The sequence below is a fragment of the Mobula birostris genome, chromosome 1, assembly GCF_030028105.1.
Source record: "Mobula birostris isolate sMobBir1 chromosome 1, sMobBir1.hap1, whole genome shotgun sequence".
Classification (NCBI taxonomy): domain Eukaryota; kingdom Metazoa; phylum Chordata; class Chondrichthyes; order Myliobatiformes; family Myliobatidae; genus Mobula; species Mobula birostris.
In genome coordinates, this window is record NC_092370.1 from 129,055,605 (window position 1) to 129,078,016 (window position 22,412).

General features: G+C 43.4%; 1 protein-coding gene across 13 annotated transcripts in view; it reads left to right on the forward strand.

Annotated features, from left to right (window-relative positions):
- The window catches only part of ubr5 (ubiquitin protein ligase E3 component n-recognin 5), a 198,219-nt gene that overhangs the window by 89,458 nt on the left and 86,349 nt on the right, over window positions 1–22,412 (forward strand). For all 13 annotated transcript variants that reach the window (XM_072262022.1, XM_072262030.1, XM_072262040.1 and 10 more), the window contains 4 exons: window positions 215–412; window positions 9,481–9,691; window positions 18,283–18,409; window positions 18,928–19,079. In XM_072262022.1, coding sequence (XP_072118123.1) covers window positions 215–412; window positions 9,481–9,691; window positions 18,283–18,409; window positions 18,928–19,079 — 688 coding nt within the window. The remainder of the gene's footprint in view (window positions 1–214; window positions 413–9,480; window positions 9,692–18,282; window positions 18,410–18,927; window positions 19,080–22,412) is intronic.

A 22,412-nucleotide genomic window follows, 5' to 3' on the forward strand; every position in this document is an offset into this window, starting at 1 on the left:
GCAATTGTTACTTAAGGTTAGACAGCCAAATGATGCAAGATGCAAGCCCTTTACTATAAATTTTGATTGTTTTATGTAGCTATTTATGTTCTGAATGAGGGTATTCATATGACCCGAATCACCTATAAATTTTACCAATTCTGGAAAAATGTGCAGATCATTTGTTTACCTTACTTGAGTGCGTGTTTCTCATTGCTTATATTGTTATTTCTAGGAATCTCCTATCATCCTCAGGGATGGAAATGGCACAATCTACCCAATGGCTAAAGACTGTATGGGTGGAATCCGTGATCCTGACTGGTTAGATCTTCCACCAATTACTAGTCTTGGAATGGGTATTCATTCCTTAACAAATCTTCCTGCAAATTCATCTCTTAAAAAGAAAGCAGCTGTTATTGTAATGACAGTAGAGGTAGGTTTATTAAGTTTAATTTATCGGAGTCTGAGGTTCATTCCCATTGACTTTATTAACTTAACACTCCAATCAGTAAAGCAAATGTTGGGCAATATGATTAAATATAATTTTTGGTTGAAAAGCAAACTTTGGGAAGTGGGATACTTGGACCAGGCCGTGTAGATGCACTTTAGTAATGGAATCATATGGTATTTTATTTAAGTAGTTTTGATTAATTACATTAAAGGATCAAAAATGTTGGAAGGCTTGATAAGGAGCAGAGCTGGCTGGAGCATATTAGATTTGACTTTTTTGTGGAAGTAATGAAAGTGTTGTGCAACAATTAGTGGGAATCTGTTCACAATGCCTTTGAAATTTGTAATTTTGAGAGATGTGGCTCTAATTCGTGAGCACTTTAAGAACCTTGATTTTTCATTTGCATCCTTGACTATGAACAGTGCAATGTAAGTCTGCTTTGAGAAAGAAATTTCAATAAAATTCATGGACGGTATGTTGCCGTTCAGATGTCAGGGTCAGGGTGAGCAGCCAGAAGTTGTGGTACACATTGGTGCTATTGACATAGGTAGGAAGGGGGGGGGGGGGGCGAGGTCCTGAAAAACAAATATAGGGAGCTAGATAGGTTCTAAAAATCAGGATCTCAATAGTAGTAATCTCTGGATGGCAGTCTGTGCCACACACCAATGAGGGTAGGAATAGGGCGATATTGTAGGTGAATGTGTAGCTGAAGAATTGGTGCATCAAGGTAAGATTTCTGATGTGTGGATCATTGGGTGCTGCTCTGGAGAAAGTGTGACCTGCACAAAAGGTATGTGTTACACATAAACTTGAAGGGGACAAATATTTTGTGGGCAGGTTTCTTAGAACTATTGGGGAGGGTTTAAACTAGGTTGGCAACGACATGGGATCCTGATTATAGGACAGAATACGGAGTAGATGGTGTAGAGATGGATGCAGTGTGTGGAGAGGCTGTGAGGAAGGATAGGCAGTGAATAGGGCATAGATGCAGACAGTTGGATACGTTGGAATGTGTCTAATGTGAGGAGTATCAGGAACAAGGGTTAAGCAACTTAACGAATGGGTCAGTACATGAAACTACAATGTTGGTGACTTGGCTGCCACAACAGCAGGAATGGCTACTGCATGTTTTGGGGTTTAAATGTTTCAAAGGGGACAGGGAGGGAGGTAAAAGAGCTGGGGGAGTGGTATTGCTAATCAGAGCACCACAACTGCAGAATGTGAGGGTGTCGTGAAGGGGGTGTCCACTGTTTCAGTGTAGGTAGAAGTCAGAGGTCAGGAATGAAGCATTCACTCTGTTCTACAGATACTCTTCCCCCCCCCCCCCCAAAGAGCAACAGAGATGATGAGGAACAAATCAGGAGGCAGACTTTGGAAAGGTGTAAAACTAAAAAGGATTGTTGACATGAGTGACTTTAACTTCACTAATACTGATTGGCACGCACTTAGTGCAAAAAGTTTGGATAGGGTGAAATTTGTTAGGTGTGTCCAGGAAGGATTGCCTGACACAAAATCTGGATAGGCTGACTAGACGAGAAGCTATACTGGATCTAGTACTAGGCAATAAGCCTGGTTGGGTGACAGATCTCTTAGTGGGTGACCACAATTCTCTGACCTTCACCATGACCTTGGACAGGGACAGGAGCGGATCGTATGGAAAAGTGGAGATTGTTTAGAGAGCACTTGCATGGGGTTCTGAATAGATTTGCCTCTTTGAAGCAGATAAAGGATGGTAGGGTGAAGGTACCATGGATGACAAGAAAAGCACATTTTACAGTTTAGGAAGCAAGGATCAGACAGGCCTTTTGAGAGTTGAGGTAGCCAGGAAGCAGCATAAGAAGGGACTTGGGACAGCTGGAAGGGGTCATGAGAGGTTTAAGGAAACTCCAAGGCATTCCACAGGGATGTGAACCTTTGAATCTTTGACTAGAGTGTGGATAGGACCAATCAGGGATAAAAGAGGAAATGTGCCTGGAGTTGGAGGAGGTAGGGGTGAATGAGTACTTTGCTTCAGTATTCACCAGTGAGAGGATGTTCACGAATGTGAGGACAGTGTAGAACAGGCTAATATGCTTGTACATGTCCATGTTTAAAAAAAGAGGATGTACTGGAACTTTTGAAAAACATTAGAATAGATAATTCCTCAAGCTCAGATGTGATATACCCCATGTTACAATGGGAAGTGAGAGAAGAGATTGCTTGCCTTTGGTGATGATCTTTGCATCCTTGCTGGCCACAGGAGCATTACTAGAAAGTTGGAAAATGGTAAATGCTATTCCTTTGTTCAAAGAAGGATAATCCTGGGAATGATAGACTATTGAGCCTTTCATCAGGGGTGGGCAAACTATTGGAGCGGATTTTCAGAGAGGATCTATGAGTATTTGGAGAAGCATTGTCTGGTTAAGTATAATCAGCATGGCTTTGAGGTGCAGTTCATGCTTCTTGAGTTTGATTGAATTCTTTGAGGAAATTGAAGGTAGAGCAATAGATACGGTGTGTAAGGATTTTAGTAAGGTGTTTGACAAGATTGCCCATGGTTGGCTCAGTCAGAAGGTCAGGAAGTATGGGATCCAGGGAAACTTAGTTGCATGGATTCAGACAACACACATCAAAGTTGCTGGTGAACGCAGCAGGCCAGGCAGCATCTGTAGGAAGAGGTACAGTCGACGTTTCAGGCCGAGACCCTTCGTCAGGACTAACTGAAGGAAGAGTGAGTAAGGGATTTGAAAGTTGGAGGGGGAGGGGGAGATCCAAAATGATAGGAGAAGGCAGGAGGAGGAGGGATGGAGCCAAGAGCTGGACAGGTGATAGGCAAAAGGGGATACGAGGGGATCATGGGACAGAAGGTCCGGGAAGAAAGACAAGGGGGGGGGGGACCCAGAGGATGGGCAAGAGGTATATTCAGAGGGAGAAAAAGGAGAGTGAGAGAAAGAATGTGTGTATATAAAAAAAAGTAACAGATGGGGTACGAGGGGGAGGTGGGGCCTTAGCGGAATTTAGAGAAGTCGATGTTCATGCCATCAGGTTGGAAGCTACCCAGACGGAATATAAGGTGTTGTTCCTCCAACCTGAGTGTGGCTTCATCTTTACAGTAGAGGAGGCCGTGGATAGACATGTCAGAATGGGAATGGGATGTGGAATTAAAATGTGTGGCCACTGGGAGATCCTGCTTTCTCTGGCGGACAGAGCGTAGATGTTCAGCAAAGCGGTCTCCCAGTCTGCGTCGGGTCTCGCCAATATATAAAAGGCCACATCGGGAGCACCGGACGCAGTATATCACCCCAGTCGACTCACAGGTGAAGTGTTGCCTCACCTGGAAGGACTGTTTGGGGCCCTGAATGGTGGTAAGGGAGGAAGTGTAAGGGCATGTGTAGCACTTGTTCCGCTTACACGGATAAGTGCCAGGAGGGAGATCAGTGGGGAGGGATGGGGGGAACGAATGGACAAGGGAGTTGTGTAGGGAGTGATCCGTGCGGAATGCAGAGAGAGGGGGGGAGGGAAAGATGTGCTTAGTGGTGGGATCCCGTTGGAGGTGGCGGAAGTTACGGAGAGTAATATGTTGGACCCGGAGGCTGGTGGGGTGGGAACCCTATTCCTAGTGGGGTGGCAGGAGGATGGAGTGAGAGCAGCTGTACGTGAAATGGGGGAGATGCGTTTAAGAGCAGAGTTGATAGTGGAGGAAGGGAAGCCCCCTTCTTTAAAAAAGGAAGACATCTCCCTCGTCCTAGAATGAAAAGCCTCATCCTGAGAGCAGATGCGGCGGAGACGGAGGAATTGCGAGAAGGGGATGGCGTTTTTGTAAGAGACAGGGTGAGAAGAGGAATAGTCCAGATAGCTGTGAGAGTCAGTAGGCTTATAGTAGACATCAGTGGATAAGCTATCTCCAGAGAAAGATCTAGGAAGGGGAGGGAGGTGTTGGAAATGGACCAGGTAAACTTGAGGGCAGGGTGAAAGTTGGAGGCAAAGTTAATAAAGTCAACGAGTTCTGCATGCGTGCAGGAAGCAGCGCCAATGCAGTCGTCGATGTAGCGAAGGAAAAATGGGGGACAGATACCAGAATAGGCACGAAACATAGATTGTCCCACAAACCCAACAAAAAGGCAGGCATAGCTAGGACCCATATGGGTGCCCATAGCTACACCTTTTGTTTGGAGGAAGTGGGAGGAGCCAAAGGAGAAATTATTAAGAGTAAGGACTAATTCTGCTAGACGGAGCAGAGTGGTGGTAGAGGGGAACTGATTAGGTCTGGAATCCAAAAAGAAGCGTAGAGCTTTGAGACCTTCCTGATGGGGGATGGAAGTATATAAGGACTGGACATCCATGGTGAAAATAAAGCGGTGGGGGCCAGGGAACTTAAAATCATCGAAAAGTTTAAGAGCGTGAGAAGTGTCACGAACATAGGTCGGAAGAGATTGAACAAGGGGTGATAAAACAGTGTCGAGGTATGCAGAAATGAGTTCGGTGGGGCAGGAGCAAGCTGAGACAATAGGTTGGCCAGGACAGGCAGGTTTGTGGATCTTGGGTAGGAGGTAGAAACGGGAAGTGCGGGGTGTGGGAACTATAAGGTTGGTAGCAGTGGATGGGAGATCCCCTGAGCAGATAAAGTCGGTGATGGTGTGGGAGACAATGGCCTGGTGCTCCTTAGTGGTGTTGCGATCGAGGGGTAAATAAGAGGAGGTATCCGCGAGTTGTCGCTGTGCCTCGGCAAGGTAGAGGTCAGTACGCCAGACTACAACAGCACCCCCCTTATCGGCGGGTTTAATAATGTTAGGATTAGTGCGAAGGGAGTGGAGAGCAGAGCGTTCCGAAGGAGTGAGGTTGGAATGGGGACAAGGTGCGGTAAAGTCGAGACGGTTGATGTCCTGTCGGCAGTTAGCAATAAAGAGATCCAGAGCAGGCAGAAGACCAGAGCGGGGTGTCCATGAAGAAGAGGAGGGTTGAAGATGGGAGAAGGGGTCATTGGTGGGGGTGGAAGAGTCCTTGCCGAAGAAGTAGGCTCGGAGACGGAGACGGTGGAAGAAAAGTTCCGCATCGTGGCGAACACGGAACTCGCTGAGTTGTGGGCGAAGGGGGACAAAGGTGAGGCCCTTACTGAGAACAGAGCGCTCTGCCTCCGACAGTTGAAGGTCGGAGAGGATGGTAAAGACCCGGCATGGATGAGAGCTGGGATCAGAGGGGGGAGGCTGGGAGGCTCGGGGTGTCAATGGAGAGGGGAGGGTTGGGGTAAGAGGAAGATGGGGCCTCTGAGTACCCAGGAGCTGACGATGGGATCGGAAGGAGATGGGATTGTAGAGTATTGGTGGGGGAAGGGGAGACGGGAGTCACAACAGCAGCACATGAAGACCCGGCCTGGTGTTCAAGGCTGGCGTCGCAGTTGGTGGTTGTGCAATCGCTGTGAAGGTGTCCATGGTCGTTGCTGGAGTCCGGGTTTTGAATATGCCCTGAAGTGTTGGAGCCGGCGAGATCAGTGGCAGGGGCCGCAATCTGAAGTTCATGCCTGCTAGCATCGGGGCCGGCAGGCTCTGGAGTCCGTAGATGTAGGATCTTGCGATCTTTGCCTAACATGACAAAGTCAAAAAAAACGGCGATTTCAGGCGTGAATCTGACGGAGGATGAAATAACGGGTAGGACCATTACAGACAGCGAAGAAAGTGTCCTGAAGGTGTGGAAGGGTCTGGGATAGGGACACCAAGTACCTCCTCATGGCGGAGAGAGTGGCCTTCAGAGCTTGACGGGAGAAGCGGCGAGAGGCAGAGTTAATAAAATATGAGTACCTGGGATCCTCAGAAGGTCCAAATTGAGAGGCTTGGAAACGAATCCTAAAGTCAACTGGAGTAAATTGGCGACGGAGGCACGTTCCAAGAAAGGATATATGGCTGTGATAGCGAGTCTGAGTCAAAGTGTGGTCGAAAAGTTGAAGAGCCGAAGAAATTACAGATGGGGAGCAGTGAGAGATGGTTTCACTGAACTCCCGTCGAAGAGAGGATCTAAACTTCTTCGGTGTAGGCGTCACCAGAAGAGGCTTCGGAGTAGTGAATTTAAATGCAAACAACAGCAATTCTGCAGATGCTGGAAATTCAAGCAACACACATCAAAGTTGCTAGTGAACGCAGCAGGCCAGGCAGCATCTCTAGGAAGAGGTGCAGTTGACGTTTCAGGCCGAGACCCTTCGTCAGGACTAACTGAAGGAAGAGTGAGTAAGGGATTTGAAAGTTGGAGGGGGAGGGGGAGATCCAAAATGATAGGAGAAGACAGGAGGGGGAGGGATGGAGCCAAGCGCTGGACAGGTGATAGGCAAAAGGGGATACGAGAGGATCATGGGACAGGAGGTCCGGGAAGAAAGACAAGGGGAGGGGGGACCCAGAGGATGGGCAAGAGGTATATTCAGAGGGACAGAGGGAGAAAAAAGAGAGTGAGAGAAAGAATGTGTGCATAAAAAAATAATTAACAGATGGGGTACGAGGGGGAGGTGGGGCCTTAGCGGAAGTTAGAGAAGTCGATGTTCATGCCATCAGGTTGGAGGCTACCCAGACGGAATACAAGGTGTTGTTCCTCCAACCTGAGTGTGGCTTCATCTTTACAGTAGAGGAGGCCGTGGATAGACATGTCAGAATGGGAATGGGATGTAGAATTAAAATGAGTGGCCACTGGGAGATCCTGCTTTCTCTGGCGGACAGAGCGTAGATGTTCAGCAAAGCGGTCTCCCAGTCTGCGTCGGGTCTCGCCAATATATAAAAGGCCACATCGGGAGCACCGGACGCAGTATATCACCCCAGTCGACTCACAGGTGAAGTGTTGCCTCACCTGGAAGGACTGTTTGGGGCCCTGAATGGTGGTAAGGGAGGAAGTGTAAGGGCATGTGTAGCACTTGTTCTGCTTACACAGATAAGTGCCAGGAGGGAGATCAGTGGGGAAGGATGGGGGGGGAACGAATGGACAAGGGAGTTGTGTAGGGAACGATCCCTGCGGAATGCAGAGAGAGGGGGGGAGGGAAAGATGTGCTTAGTGGTGGGATCCCGTTGGAGGTGGCGGAAGTTACGGAGAGTAATATGTTGGACCCGGAGGCTGGTGGGGTGGTAGGTGAGGACCAGGGGAACGCTATTCCTAGTGGGGTGGCGGGAGGATGGAGCGAGAGCAGATGTACGTGAAATGGGGGAGATGCGTTTAAGAGCAGAGTTGATAGTGGAGGAAGGGAAGCCCTTTTCTTTAAAAAAGGAAGACATCTCCCTCGTCCTAGAATGAAAAGCCTCATCCTGAGAGCAGATGCAGCGGAGACAGAGGAATTGCGAGAAGGGGATGGCGTTTTTGCAAGAGACAGGGTAAGAAGAGGAATAGTCCAGATAGCTGTGAGAGTCAGTAGGCTTATAGTAGACATCAGTGGATAAGCTGTCTCCAGAGACAGAGACAGAAAGATCTAGAAAGGGGAGGGAGGGTGTTGGAAATGGACCAGGTAAACTTGAGGGAGGGTGAAAGTTGGAGGCAAAGTTAATAAAGTCAACGAGTTCTGCATGCGTGCAGGAAGCAGCGCCAATGCAGTCGTCAATGTAGCGAAGGAAAAGTGGGGGACAGATACCAGAATAGGCACGGAACATAGATTGCATGGATTCAGAATTAGCTGGCACAAAAGGCAGGCAGTGGTAGTAGGTGGAGTGTATTCTGTCTGGAAGTTGGTGACCAGTGGTGCTTCGCAGGGATCTGTTCTCAGATGTCTGCTCTCTATGATTTTTATAGATTACTTGGGTGTGTAAGTTTGTAGATGACAAGAGAATTGGTGTTTTGGACAGTGTAGAAGGTTGTTGTAGATTAGAACGGGACATTGACAGGATGCAGAGGTGGTCTAAGTAGTGATCGCCAGAGATCAATATGGACAGGAATGAAGTGATACACTTTGTAAAGTTGAACTTCAAAGCAGAATACAGAATTGATGGCAGGATTCTTAGCAGTGCTGAGGAGCAGAGGGTTCTTGTGGTCGACATCCATAGATTCTTCAAAGTTGCCACAAAAGTTGATGAAGGTGGTTAAGACTGCATTTGGCTTGTTTGCCTTCATTCGCTGGAGGATTGAGTTCAAGATCTGCGATGTGATGGTGGAGCTCTATAAAACTGGTTAGAACATGCATGGAGTATTGTGCTCACTTCTGGTTGCCTCATTATAGGGAGGATTTGGAAGCTTTGGAGAGGGTGCTGAGGAGATTTACCAGGATGCTGACTGGATTAGAGAGCATATCTTATGAGGAATGGCTGAGCGAGCTAGGGCTTTTCTGTTTGGAGTGAAGGAGGATGAGAGATAACTTGATCCTGAAAAGAGGCACGGATGGAGTGGACCACTAGTGCCTTTTTCCCAGGGTGGAATTGGCTAATGCAAGAGGGCATAATTTTAAAGTGATTGCAGGAAAATATAGAGAGGATGTCAGATGCAGGGCTTTTTCCCTCAGTGCGTGGATCATGCTGCTGGGATAGTGGTAGAGGCAAGTATATTAAGGACATTTAAGAGACACATGGATGAAAGATAAAATGGGGGGGCTATTTGGAAAGGAAGGGTTTGAATGATAGTGGAGCAGGTTAAAAGGTCAGCACAACATTGTAGTTTGAAAGGCCTTTACAGTTCCATGTTAAGGTCTTGCTTCCATAAAGTATTACTCTGACAATTTTGCTGATGAGCCTGTTAAAGCTGTTGTTAGTGCAGTCAGGACCTTGTGCTGGGAGATGTCTGCTTTGTCCTGGGCCCTGGTTATAGAGGAGGCGTCCTGCCCTTCAGCAGAAAATTATGCCATTCTCAAAGAAATGGTTTTGTTCCAAATGTAACTGACCGGTGATTGTAGGGTGGATAAGCATTTGAGCACTAACTGATATTTTGATTACTTAATTTGGTTGCTTTTATTTTTTTGACTGTTAGAGTTTGCTGGTAGTTTTGTACTCTGATCCGCTGTTAAACAGTAATGAGAATTATAGTAGTGTCTACATGGATGTGTGTTTAAACCATTTTGCACGCTGTAGTACAACTTCCCTATGTACAGTAATTAGTCACTGCTTTTATTTTGTCTTCTGCAGAAACAAGCATTAATGCAGCATATACTGAGATGTGATTATGATGCCTCCAGGCAGTACTTGATGAACCTTGAACAGGCTGTCCTGTTGGAACAAACACCACAAGCCCTAAATACATTTCTAAGCAATCGGTGTGATGGGAACCGTAATGTCTTGCACGCTTGTGTATCTGTCTGTTTCCCCACAAGCAATAAGGAAACCAAAGAGGAAGAAGGTGAGAAAAGACTTTTTTTGTTATTTGCAGGCTGTTTTTAATGAACATGAAGTTGAGGATTATAAACCTCTTTTAATATAGTTGTGTTAAAACGTTAAGGTCATAAACAAGAGAAAACTGCAGATGCTGGAAATCCGAGCAACACACACAAAATGCTAGAGGAGCTCAGCAGGCCCTGCAGAACGGTTTCAGCCTGAAACGGCAACTGTACTTTTTTCCATAGATACTTCCTGGCCTGCTGAGTTCCTCCAGCATTTTGTGTGTGTTGCTTAAATATTAAGGTGTTTGTTTGATGACAGATTGTTCGTGTGTTGGGGATAGGTCTTACGTCACTGTTCTTGGATGCATAAGTAATTAGGAATTTTACAAAAAGCTCTTCTGAAGTTTTATTGCTGATAAATTGGAACAATATAATCTAAGTGGAGGTTGCAAATCAATGTTTATTGGCCATTTGTCAAGATGGAAATATTTTTCAGCTTTTTTCCTCTCATTTTTCATTCTCTGAGATTGGGTCTTGGTGCAAGAATGTGATATGCTTGGGCTTAGTGCTAACAGTCTGTTCCTGAAAAATAAATATTATTTTACACTCATTTCGATGTGCATGAATTTTGTGGCAGTATTATGCTTTCAATCCTATATTGGGACTTTTTATTGTTGCACTGTGAAAGGTTTACAGTTCACTGGGAACAATCATATTTAGTTTTTGCATGCCAGTAGGTAATGTCAAAGTTCAACATAAATTCAGTATCAAAATACATGTATGTCACCATGTACAACCCTGAGGTTCATTTTCTTGTCGAGGGAAGAGATTGCTGAGCCTCCGGCTAGGATCTTTATGTCCTCGTTGTCCACGGGAATGGTACCGGAGGATTGGAGGGAGGCGAATGTTGTCCCCTTGTTCAAAAAAGGTAGTAGGAATAGTCTGGGTAATTATAGACCAGTGAGCCTTACGTCTGTGGTGGGAAAGCTGTTGGAAAAGATTCTTAGAGATAGGATATATAGGCATTTAGAGAATCATGGTCTGATCAGGGACAGTCAGCATGGCTTTGTGAAGGGCAGATCGTGTCTAACAAGCCTGATAGAGTTCTTTGAGGAGGTGACCAGGCATTTAGATGAGGGTAGTGCAGTGGATGTGATCTATATGAATTTTAGTAAGGCATTTGACAAGGTTCCACACGGTAGGCTTATTCAGAAAGATAGAAGGCATGGGATCCAGGGAAGTTTGGCCAGATGGATTCAGAATTGGCTTGCCTGCAGAAGGCAGAGGGTGGTGGTAGAGGGGGTACATTCAGATCGGAGGATTGTGACTAGTGGTGTCCCACGAGGATCGGTTCTGGGCCCTCTGCTTTTTGTGATTTTTATTAACGACCTGGATGTGGGGGTAGAAGGGTGGGTTGGCAAGTTTGCAGATGACACAAAGGTTGGTGGTGTTGTAGATAGTGTAGAATATTGTCAAAGATTGCAGAGAGACGTTGATAGGATGCAGAAGTGGGCTGAGAAGTGGCAGATGGAGTTCAACCCGGAGAAGTGTGAGGTGGTACACTTTGGAAGGACAAACTCCAAGGCAGAGTACAAAGTAAATGGCAGGATACTTGGTAGTGTGGAGGAGCAGAGGGATCTGGGGGTACATGTCCACAGATCCCTGAAAGTTGCCTCACAGGTGGATAGGGTAGTTAAGAAAACTTATGGGGTGTTAGCTTTCATAAGTCGAGGGATAGAGTTTAAGAGTCACGATGTAATGATGCAGCTCTATAAAACTCTGGTTAGGCCACACTTGGAGTATTGTGTCCAGTTCTGGTCACCTCACTATAGGAAGGATGTGGAAGCATTAGAAAGGGTACAGAGGAGATTTACCAGGATGCTGCCTGGTTTAGAAAGTATGCATTATGATCAGAGATTAAGGGAGCTAGGGCTTTACTCTTTGGAGAGAAGGAGGATGAGAGGAGACACGATAGAGGTGTACAAGATAATAAGAGGAATAGATAGAGTGGATAGCCAGCGCCTCTTCCCCAGGGCACCACTGCTCAATACAAGAGGACATGGCTTTAAGGTAAGGGGTAGGAAGTTCAAGGGGGATATTAGAGGAAGGTTTTTTACTCACAGAGTGGTTGGTGCGTGGAATGCACTGCCTGAGTCAGTGGTGGAGGCAGATACACTAGTGAAGTTTAGGAGACTACTAGACAGGTATATGGAGGAATCTAAGGTGGGGGCTTATATGGGAGGCAGGGTTTGAGGGTCGGCACAACATTGTGGGCCGAAGAGCCTGTACTGTGCTGTACTATTCTATGTTCTATACTCAATAAATCCATAATAGAATAATAACCATAATAGAATCAATGAAAGACAACCTGGGCATTCAACCAGTGTGCAAAAGAGAACAAATTGTGCATATACAAAAAGAAAAATAATAATAAATAACAAAGCAATAAATACCGAGAACGTGAGATGATGAATCTTTGAAAGTGAGTAGATTGTGGGAACATTTCGATGATGGGGCCAGTTAATTTGAGTGAAGTTAATCAATTTTGTTTCAAGAGCCTGATGGTGGAGTGGTAATGACTGTTCCTAAATCTGGTGGTGAGAGTCCTGAGGCTCCTGTATCACCTTCCTGATGGCAGCAGTGAGTGGATAATGTGTCCTGGGTGGTACAGCAATGTGATGGATGCTGTTTTCCTGTGACAGCACTTCGTGTAGATGTGCTCAATGCTGGAGAGGGCCTTACCCATGATGCACCGGGCCATATCCACTACTTTTTGTAGGATTTTCCATTCAAGGACATTGGCATCTGCATACCTCACTGTGATGTAGCCAGTTAATATACTCCCCACCACGAATCTTTTCAAACTCCTAGGAAGTAGAGGCGCTGCCAAGCTTTTTTTGTAATTGCACTTACGTGCTGGGCCCAGGGCTGGTCCTCTAAAATAATCACACCAAGGAACTTAAAGTTGCTGACCCTCTCCACCTCTGATCCTCTGATGAGGAGTGGCTCATGGACTTCTGGTTTCCTTCACCTGAAGTCAAATATCAGCTCCTTGGTCTTGTTGACACTGAGTGTTATGACACCATTCAATCTGTATGCTGATTCGTCACCACCTTTGATTTGGTGTATGACCGTGGTGTCTTCAGTAAACTTGAATATGGGATTGGAACTGTGCTTAGCCACACAGTCATAGGTGTAAAGCATGTAGAGCAGGGTGCGAAGCACACAGCCTTGTAGTGCACCTGTGCTGATGGAGATTGTGGAGGAGATGTTGCCAATCTGAACTGACTGGGGTCTGCAAGTGAGGAAATTGAGGATCAAATTGAACAAGGAGGTACTGAGGCCAAGGTCTTGGATCTCATTGATTTGTTTTGACGAGATGATATTATTGAATGCCGAGCACCCTGATGTATGCCCCTTTGCTGTCCAAATGTTCCAGGGTTCAGTAAAGAGCCAGTGAGATGGCAACTGATGTGGACCTCTTGCTCTGGTAGGCAAATTGGAGATGATCCTCGTCACTCCTGAGGCAGGAGTTGATATATTTTATCACTCTGGATGTAAGTGCTACTGGATTATAATGATTGAGGCAGCTTACTGCCTTCTTTTTAGGCATGGGTATAATTGAAACCTGCTTGAAACAGGCGGGTACCTCAGATTGCTGAAGCGAAAGATTAAGGATCTCAGTGAACACTCCAGCTAGTTGTACAGCACAGGTTTTTCTTGGCCAGGTACCCTGTCTGGGCCGGGTGCTTTTCATGGGTTCACTCTCCAGAAGGATGTTTGCATGTCAGCATCAGAGACTGAAATCACTGGATCACTGGGGGCTTTGGGAGTTTGTGATGGTTCTTCCATCTTTTGACAGTCAAAGCGAGCATAGAAGGCATTGAGCTCATCTGGAAGCAAATTCATGTTGTCACCTATTTTGCTTGATTTTACTTTATAAGAGCTGATGGTATTTAAGCCCTGGCACAACTAGCAAGCATACTTTGTTGATTCAAGTTTAGTCTGGAATTGCTACCTTGCCTGTGAGATGGCTTTCTGGAGGTCATATTTGGACTTCCTTGTAACTTCCTTGGTCACCAGACTTGAATACCTCTGACCTGGCCCTCATCAGATTGTGGATATCATGGTTCATCTAGGGCTTCTGGTTGGGGAAGACTGAATGATTTTGTGGGGACACACTTGTTAACAGCTGTTTTAATAAAGTCATTGACAACCATGGTGTATTCATTCAGGTCCACAAATGAGTTCTTGAACATGGCCGGTCCACTGACTCGAAGTGATCATGTAGCAGCTCCCCAGCCTCCCATACCATCTCTTTGGATCTTGGCCTGAAACGCCGACTGCACCTCTTCCGACAGATGCTGCCTGGCCTGCTGCGTTCACCAGCAACTTTTATGTGTGTTGCTTGAATTTCCAGCATCTGCAGAATTCCTGTTGTTTCCATCTCTTTGGTGTTCTATTTTCTGAGCTTTGCTCTGTAGCCTCTACCTCAATGCAAGTAGGAGAAAGACCGCCAAGTGATCCAATTTACCAAAATGTGGTCTGAACATGGAATGGTAAGCATTCCTTATCTTGGTATAAAAGTCGTCTACCATGTTGGGAGTTGGACAGAGATTTCTTCAAACAAGCCTGGTTGAAGTCCCTGACTATGATTTGAAATGTGTTGGGATGGACTGTTTCTTTTTTTTAAAAGAACAAGACTGGAGTATACTGTTGTCATTTCTTGAGGTGAAGTGAAAGCAAATGAGTAATCCATACAAATAGGTACTTTTGCCCATATCCCTCCAAACCTTTCCTATGCATGTGTTATCCAAATGCCTTTTAAGTGTACTTGTCTCAACTAATTTCTATGACAGTTTATTCCATATACTCACCCATCCTTTGCTTGAAGTAAGTGCCTCTCAAGTCCCTTTGAAATCTTCCCCTCACCTTAAATTATGCGCTTGTTTTTGTTTCCCTTTCTGTGGGGGAAAGAACAAGAACAACTGAGTGTGGCCTGACGCACTTGTGGTGTTTTGTGATATTACTTGGAAAATTAGTCTGGTAATGCCTTCTGGTAGGATATAATTACAGATAGAATTAATAATAGAATATAATTCTGCAGTTGAAGCTTTGTTCTTATTGTGGTCCATTCAGAAAGAGGGTTCCTTTTGGCATAAACACACCCATATTGCTGTGAGATAGGATCACAGGTGCTATGAATGAAAGCAGCGTCACTAAGAATCAATCATTATCATTCTACTACTTACAATACAGGTTGTATAGGTTGGAAACATTTTCTGTAGACGAATAAAACATTACAGTAAATAAATTGTTCAGTTTGTTAGAATTACGATTTCAAAGAAACTTAAGATGGAGACTGATATTGCAAAACTGACCTAATTTGGTTCAGTCCACACAGATTTAAATAAATTTGTCTATTCTAAATAGATGTTTTTATTTAAAATAAGATAACTTCATACTTCTCTGAGGGCAGCATTCTCTTGGATACAACTATTGCAGATTTTCCAAAGTAAAAGCCTGAAAAATGTACTTGACACCCTTGGCCTGGAATACTGTCAATAAAACCAAGTTGAAACATAGATGTATTTAAAGTATTCATGTTTTGCATGTGACTTTTACACAATGCCTGTTTAATTCTAGATATTATTTCATATGCTAATAAGCATTTCACCTGTTTTCTACAAATCAAATATCTTTCAAAGGCTCATCTATGATGCATGTATATTAGGAAGAATTTTTAATTTTCTGTTACCTTTCTGCTCTTGAAGGAGTTTGTAACTTAGACTTGGGTATTCAGTTCATAACCATACTGTTTCTGAAGGTACAACTGTTGTGTCTTCATCTATTCATAAAATTGGCTAAAATCTTCAGTTATGAAAAAGAAACAACAAAATACCGTGAATATTTTGCAGACTCGTCAGCATCTGTGGAGGGAGAGGGTGGATTTTCTAGGTCAGGGACCTAGCTGGAAATCAGTTTTAAAGAAGTAGCAGAAGTTTGGGTTGGTGATGAGGATATAGGATGAGTGAGGACTGCTGGTGGAAAAGTGAAGGGAGAGGAAGATAAAGCAAAAGTGTAAGTCAGTGAGACAGAAGCAAAGAGGGGCAGATTAACGAAAGAGAATCCCGAACTAAAATGATAGTAACTGGCCAAAAACAAGGAAACAAAAAGGGACTAGAATAAGTGTCCATATACTTTAGTTATCACTTGGGGATAAAGTAAAAGTAAATAATGAATAGCTTTGCAGCCATAGAGTAATACATCTTGGAAATGAGTCCTCTCTCCCAATTTATCCGTGCCATCCAAGGTATTCACCGAAGTTCTTCTTAAGCCCATCACCCCTACTGACAGCAACTTGCCGGAGTTCCTTGCCCTGGACTGAAGGTTGATGGCCCTGTAGTTTCTGCTTTCACCATATGACTTCATATGTCTTCCAGCTGAAGATCCTTCCTCTTCCAGAAATAAGGGTTTTGAAACTACTAATATTTCTGTAGCTCTGGGTTTTTATAGGATGAGGTTGCCAGCCTCATGCTCAACCCTCCTCCTTTCACAGCCAGGCTTGGGACTGTCCACGATGGAGTTGCTCACCTAAATCCCATTTTATTTTATCTATTTTGTTTAAAGATACCGCGAGGAACAGGCCCTTCTAGTCCAATGAGCCTCACCACCCGGCAACTTTGATCCTTGAAAGGCTACTCTTTAACTCAATATAGAATGCCCTGAAGTGGGTCATATACAGTAGTTAGATTAAAATCGTTAAAATGTTCAAAACTTGAAATGTACAGACATTCATTTTAAATCACGTCAAGATATCCATCAGATAAACAGTAACAAAATGTGAAGCTACAATAAACATTTGCAGTCTACATGTATTTTGATTTGGTGAAGCTAGAGTAGTACGTCAAGCAGGAAATGGGATCCATATGCTGCAGTTGCGATCTCATTGAAACATTTTCCAGAGTGTTGTAATAAAGTAGCTGCTCATGAGATGCTGCACCTTCTGAGTTAATCATTTTCAATTGCTGTAACTTTTGAAGTTAACCTGGACTTTGTCTTGCTCAAATTTAGTTATTTTCCTTGACCAGTACAAAGAGTCTTATGCCAGTTTGCTAGACTTGGCTTGAGAGAGTATTCCAAAAGCTTTTATTTTGAAATATGTTTTCTAGCAAATCTTAAATTTCATGGTTTTGGTAAATTGGCTTGTTATTGTTATATGTGTTGAGTTACAGTGCTAAAATTTATTTGGCATGCCCAAAATACAGAACATTTCATTACCTTCGTACATTGAGGTAGAACAAGGGGAAAACAGTGATAAAATGTAAAGTGTTGCAGTTACACAGAGAGTACAGTGTAGGTGGCTAATAAGATGCAAGGCCATGAAGATATAGATTGTGAGGTAGAGGCCTTCCCAGTTTATAGGAGTTCCATTCAAGAGTTTTAGACCGAAGCTGTCATTGAGCCTCGTGGTATGTGCTTTCAGGCTTTTGTATCTTCTGCCTGATGCACAGTGGGTGAATGTCACTGGTGTCTTTGATTATGTTTAATTTGAGTAAAGTGAAAATTTTAAATTATTCAAGAATCCAAAAAGTGTGTCTAAAATGCTCTACTGATTCGCCAAAGGAGCTGATTATAGTGCAGGACAAAATCTTTGGGAAAAACTATTCTATTTTTTAATGGGAGGAAGTTTAGGATGGGTGTAAAGAATTTATTTTGAAAAATTTATTAAAAGAAGTTTCAGTGGATTGCATTTATTTGGACTATCAGTTAATCGGGGCAGCTGCTCATTTGGGACCACTCTTAATGAACAAAAACTGAGAAAATAGCTGGGATTCCCTTAGTTTATTTGTGACACTATGCTGCTTAATTGGGACAGGAGACTGTTGCTGAACAGTTTCTAACTAGTGTCAGTCACATGCACTTGTGGACGTTAGACATGCACTGTGCTTATTGCAAATAGTTTTTAAATAGCCTTAGTTGTATGTGTTTGTGTTGAAAAGCAGTGACTTTTGTCACCGATCGTTGGCAAGAAATAAGCAGTAAGGCAAGGAGTAAAAATTAAACTACTTCACTACTTCATTAGGAAAGATGAAAAATTTGGAAATATCGACAATCATCTTGGATGTTATAATAAAAATGAAGATTTGGAAGATGCAATCATTGAAAGAATTGTCTGTAGGCAACCCATTGTTTGGCTGGTTTCATTCATTTACAGTCAATCAGAAGAACATGGCAGTGTACCACTGGATGAATTCTTCATTCAATAACTATTAGGACGTAATGCACAATTTTATAGTACTGTAATGGTATTGGTAGTGTTCTAATTCTGTATTTCATTTAAATATATAATTTGTTACTCAAATGATAGTTTGTCTTTTTTATATGATTTTAACTACTTCCATCAAACTGGCTAATTAGGGTAGTTGCTTACCTGAGCTAAAATGTACTACTTCCGATGTGTCCCAATTAATCAGAATTCTTTGTATTTTAAATGAAATAAGTAGGTTTTAAGAAACTTGCATCAGATTTTCTGTGGGATTCTTTGAGGTTTGAATTTGTATTCCTTCTGGTATCGTTTTTTTTGAGACTAAATTCCTCTGTCCCACAGAAGCAGAGCGCTCTGAGAGGAACACCTTTGCAGAGAGATTGTCAGCAGTTGAGGCCATCGCAAATGCAATATCGGTGGTGTCCAGTAATAATAGTGGTAACAGAAGTGGACCATCTAGCAGTCGTAGGTAGGTATAAACAATTCTTTTGGGTGTTAATTTTGTGCCAATTATCTAAATGTAACACCCAATTTCCTTGCTATAAAATGGGGTTCAAACTGCATGCATTTGACATGGGAGAATGGGGTGAAGAATTTTGGTAAATTATTCCCATTCAGCTCAGGAGTGGTGTAATTGAAGAGTTAGTTATTAAATAGTAAATATTTTAATTGAAATTTTAGTGATTAAAATGAATAAGATATTTATGTCAATTTCCAGAAAATTGGAGAAAGCATTTTTGTGTCAGCATGTTGATATCTGAAGCTATGAAGATCTGGTTAGCAAATTAATAAATACCTAGCTGAGTTGGAGTGAAAGGTAGTCAATTGGTTCACAGTTGGCAAACCCAGGTGACTTGATGTCAGATGCCTCCAACAATCATAGTAACTCACTAAAGAAATTTCGTTTCTCCTTCTCAGCTCTCCCTTTCCTCTTCCCCCACACCCAGGCTCTCTCAGAATAATGTATTTTAAATTAATTTCTCCAAGTTTAAGATTACGTGAGATGATGCGACGCTCACTACGAGCTGCTGGCTTAGGACGCCATGAGTCTGGTGCTTCGTCCAGTGACCATCAGGATCCAGTCTCTCCTCCTATTGCACCACTTAGCTGGGCACCAGATCCACCTGCAATTGATCCAGGTTAGATTTTCCAGATGTATGAGAAAATAATTCATTAAATATAAGATTCTCCTTTGAAGCTATATAAATTGGTGTAATCTTACCTGCAAGTGGTTTATTGTTTGCTGTAATAAAATAGAAGTTTCATCCAATATTGATATGTACTTTATAAATAAGCATTCTTTGCAGTTGATAGACAGAACAGGTTTCCTTAATACAAAAAGAGCATTTAATCATGTTGAGAAGGCAAAATATTCCTCTTTGTTGCCAGCTCATTCATTGTACAAAAGCTGAAAAATTTATTGACATTAACCTTTTGTATACTGACATTTTAACTACGTTCTCTTGGAGACAAATTGAGGAGAAAAATCTGGGTGGATTGAACTGGACTCAGCCCACATGCTATATAGTTCCCAACGTACACTAATGTTTCAATGGTCATTCCATAAGGTAGAATAGTGAATGGCAACAAGTCCATATGTGGTGGAAACAGTCCTGCAATGGACTTTTTGGCCATCTGACAACATAAGTTGTGAGATGCCTTTTCATTGTTTCCAAATATCGGATAATCAGAATCAGTTCAAGGAGGAAAAGCTTTACATTTACCATAGAAACAACAGCACAGAAACAGGCCTTTTGGCCCTTCTTGGCTGTGCCGAACCATTTTCTGCCTAGTCCCACTGACCTGCATACGGACCATATCCTCCATACACCTCCCATCCATGTATCTGTCCAATTTATTCTTAAATGTTAATAAAGAACCTGCATTTACCACCTCATCTGGCAGCTCATTCCATACTCCCACCACTCTCTGTGCGAATAAGCCCCCCCTAATGTTCCCTTTAAACTTTTCCCCCCTCACCCTTAACCCATGTCCTCTGGTTTTTTTCTCCCCTTGCCTCAGTGGAAAAAGCCTGCTTGCATTCACTCTATCTATACCCATCATAATTTTATATACCTCTATCAAATCTCCCCTCATTCTTCTACGCTCCAGGGAATAAAGTCCTAACCTATTCAACCTTTCTCTGTAACTGAGTTTCTCAAGTCCCGGCAACATCCTTGTAAACCTTCTCTGCACCCTTTCAACCTTATTAATATCCTTTCTGTAATTTGGTGACCAAAACTGAACACAATACTCCAGATTCAGCCTCACCGATGCCTTATACAACCTCATCATAACATTCCAGCTCTTATACTCAATACTTTGATTAATAAAGGCCAATGTACCAAAAGCTCTCTTTACAACCCTATCTACCTGTGATGCTACTTTTAGGGAATTTTGTATCTGTGTTCCCAGATCCCTCTGTTCCACTGCACTTCTCAGTGCCTTACCAATAACCCTGTACGTTCTACCTTGGTTTGTCCTTCCAACGTGCAATACCTCAGACTTGTCTGTATTAAACTCCATCTGCCATTTTTCAGCCCATTTTTCCAGCTGGTTCAAGTCCCTCTGCAGGCTCTGAAAACCTTCCTCACTGTCTACTACACCTCCAATCTTTGTATCATCAGCAAATTTGCTGATCCATTTTACCACATTATCATCCAGATCATTGATATAGATGACAAATAACAATGGACCCAGCACTAATCCCTGTGGCACACCACTAGTCACAGGTCTTCTCGAAAAACTCCAATAGATTGGTCAAACATGACCTGCCACGCACAAAGCCATGTTGACTCTCCCTAATAAGTCCCTGTCTATCCAAATGCTTGTAGATTCTGTCTCTTAGTACTCCCTCCAATAACTTACCTACTACCGACGTTAAATTTACCAGCCTATAATTTCCCGGATTACTTTTCGATCCTTTTTTAAACAACGGAACAACATGAGCCATTCTTCAATCCTCTGGCACCTCACCTGTAGACAGCAACATTTTAAATATTTCTGCCAGGGCCCCCTGCAGTTTCAACACTAGTCTCCTTCAAGGTCCGAGGGATCACCCTGTCAGGTCCCAGGGATTTATCCACTTTAATTTTCCCCAAGACAGCAAGGAGCTCCTCCTTTTCAATCTGTACAGTTTCCATGATCTCACTACTTGTTTCCCTTAATTCCATAGACTTCATGCCAGTTTCCTTAGTAAATACAGACGCAAAAAAACCTATTTAAGATCTCCCCCACTTCCTTTGGTTCCGCACATAGCCGACCACTCTGATCTTCAAGAGGGCCAATTTTATCCCTTACAATCCTTTTGCTCTTAATGTACCTGTAAAAGCTCTTTGGATTATCCTTCACTTTGACTGCGAAGGCAACCTCATGTCCTCTTTTAGCCCTCCTGATTTCTTAAGTATTTTCTTGCACTTCCTATACTCCTCAAGCACCTTATTTACTTCCTGCTTCCTATACATGTCATACAACTCCCTCTTCTTCTTTATCAGAATTGCAATATCCCTTGAGAACCAAGGTTCCTTATTCCTATTCACTTTGCCTTTAATCCTGACAGAAACATACAAATTCTGCACACTCAAAATTTCTCCTTTGAAGGCTTCCCACCTACCGATCACATCCTTGCCAGAGAACAACCTGTCCCAATCCACGCTTTTTAGATCCTTTCTCATTTCTTCAAATTTGGCCGCCTTCCAGTTAAGAACCTCAACCGTAGGACCAGATCTATCCTTGTCCATGACCAAGTTGAAACTAATGGTGTTATGATCACTGGAACCAAAGTGCTCCCCTACACAGACTTCTGTCACTTGTCCTAACTCGTTTCCTAACAGGAGATCCAATATTGCATCCCCTCTAGTTGGTTCCTCTATATATTGATTTAGAAAACTTTCCTGAACACATTTTACAAACTCTAAACCATCTAGACCCCTAACAGTATGGGAGTCCCAATCAATATATGGAAAATTAAAATCCCCTACCACCACAACTTTATGTTTCCTGCAGTTGCCTGCTATCTCTCTGCAGATTTGCTCTTCCAATTCTCGTTGACTATTGGGTGGTCTGTAATACAATCCCACTAATGTGGCCATACCTTTCCTGTTTCTCAGCTCCATCCATAAGGACTCAGTAGACAAGCCCCCTAATCTGTCCTGCCTGAGCACTGCTGTAATATTTTCCCTAACAAGCAATGCTACTCCCCCACCTTTCATTCCTCTGCCTCGATCACATCTGAAACATCGGAACCCTGAAATATTAAGCTGCCAGTCCTGCCCCTCCTGTAGCCAAGTTTCACTAATTGCTATAACGTCATAATTCCACGTGTCAATCCACGCCCTCAACTCATCCGCCTTCCCCGCAATACTCCTAGCATTGAAATATATACACCTCAGAAGATTTTTACCACTCACAACCTTTCTATTAGCGGATTTGCTTGAACTTTTAACATCATTTATTTTCACTCCAGCCGCACT